Source organism: Sinocyclocheilus grahami, unplaced genomic scaffold (assembly GCF_001515645.1).
Source record: "Sinocyclocheilus grahami isolate Dianchi unplaced genomic scaffold, SAMN03320097.WGS_v1.1 scaffold23885.1, whole genome shotgun sequence".
Taxonomy (NCBI): Eukaryota; Metazoa; Chordata; class Actinopteri; order Cypriniformes; family Cyprinidae; genus Sinocyclocheilus; species Sinocyclocheilus grahami.
Genome location: NW_015519289.1, coordinates 1 through 1540, shown reverse-complemented (window position 1 = coordinate 1540; position 1540 = coordinate 1). Strand labels below are relative to the sequence as shown.

The window sequence follows — 1540 nt, the reverse complement described above, 5'->3', positions numbered from 1 at the left end:
ATGTCGTCTCTTGGATGGGAGAAGCAAAAGAAGAAAACAAAGGAAAGCATGCATTCTTGGCTCAGAGGCTGGTGATTAGCTGCATCTGTCCATCGCTAGCGGGTTCGCCCTCGGGGAGCTCGGGGCCAATGCAGCCCTCGCTAGTGCCTCGGCGGCTGATCTGATAGTAGGAAAGCGGTTGAGTCCCGTCTCCCAGGTCGGGCAAGCTCTTGTAGCACTGTTCCTCAGTTTCACTTTGGGCGGATGAGCAAGGAGAACCGTCGTCCTGTCCGCTGACAAGGTCGGGGGATTCGGAGGACTGAGAGTCTCTGAGATTGGGCATGCTTGTGTACAACGAGTCCCTGTTATTCGGCGAGGGCGCGTCGTCTAACTCTTTCGCGCTTTCCTCATCGTCTTCTGCCTTTCTGCTGTCCTTCTGCCGCCTGGCGGCCTTTTGAGCGCTGTAAAGGAGCGAGTGAGTTCGTTGGGGCAAAAGCGGGGCCTCGAGGGCCTCCCGGTCATTGGGGTGAAGGAGAAGCAGCTCCAGTGCCGGGTGGCTGGAGGACGGCGGTAAAGCGGAGGTGTCGGAAACTGTGGCATCATCTTCACTCCGGTTTCTATTCCCGACACCCCCGTCGAAGATCTCCTGCGGACCCCGGTGGCTGCTGTCGGACGCCGGTTGGGTTTTTGAGCTGGATTGGTTTTGCGGCGGCAGGCGAGGCCTCAGGTTGTTGTGAACCAGCTCGGAGATGATCATCTTCTCAAAGGCAGCGTCATCCAGACGCAGAGCGTCAGTGGGTGGGCAGCACAGCGCGGGGTCCTCGTAGTCGTCCTCTCGCTGTGAGTAGCTATTGTTGAAGTTGTCGTTGAGAGGGAGCGTGTCCATGGTGCTGACATCACGGCTGTGGGTTAGCGAGTGCTGGCCTGAAATAAAAACAAAAAGTCAATTGTTGGAAATAGTGAGTGGTATGACGGACAATACTAGGTATTTGTTACTATTAAGGACACGGGATTTTCTCATCACACTCATTACATGCCAAATGCCAACTAAAAATAATGTATTAAAACTAGGGCTGTCGATTTAATGTTCATTTGGTGCGATTAATTATGGGAAATGTATGTGTTAAACTTATTAATACAGCTCAGATCTGTCATCTTTCATTTCAAGATATGAGCGAGAAAAAAATCCCTGTATGGGTTTGTCGTCTTGTATCATATGATATAGTTTAGCAATATAACACGAGTATTTTTTCCTGCATGATTGTGAATGTGATACTGATTATATACAGTAGTTCAATAAACAAGTTAAAACGTTTCATTTTTGATACAATATTGTCTGTTTTGCTCAATTTCATTCTTCCAAACAGAGCAGTAGACAGCAGTGTTTCGTTACTGAATGAATCCTGAACGAATCGAGTGAGCCAATGATTCAATGACTCGTTCATCATTCTAGAATGAATCTGTTTTTTTAACAAATCAGTTGAATGATTGAGTGAATGGACTTGCTCATTAAGACAGTGACTTGCTGCCATCTACTGGCGTTTAAGTAAAAAAAAAAAAA

General features: G+C 47.9%; 1 protein-coding gene across 1 annotated transcript; it reads right to left on the bottom strand.

Moving 5' to 3' along the window:
• Positions 1-8: 8 nt before the first annotated feature.
• LOC107580060 (adhesion G protein-coupled receptor L2-like) lies at positions 9-1386 on the bottom strand. Its single transcript, XM_016265809.1, has one exon. The coding sequence runs from the start codon at positions 863-865 to the stop codon at positions 62-64; it is 804 nt and encodes a 267-aa protein (XP_016121295.1). The 5' UTR covers positions 866-1386; the 3' UTR covers positions 9-61.
• Positions 1387-1540: the final 154 nt, after the last annotated feature.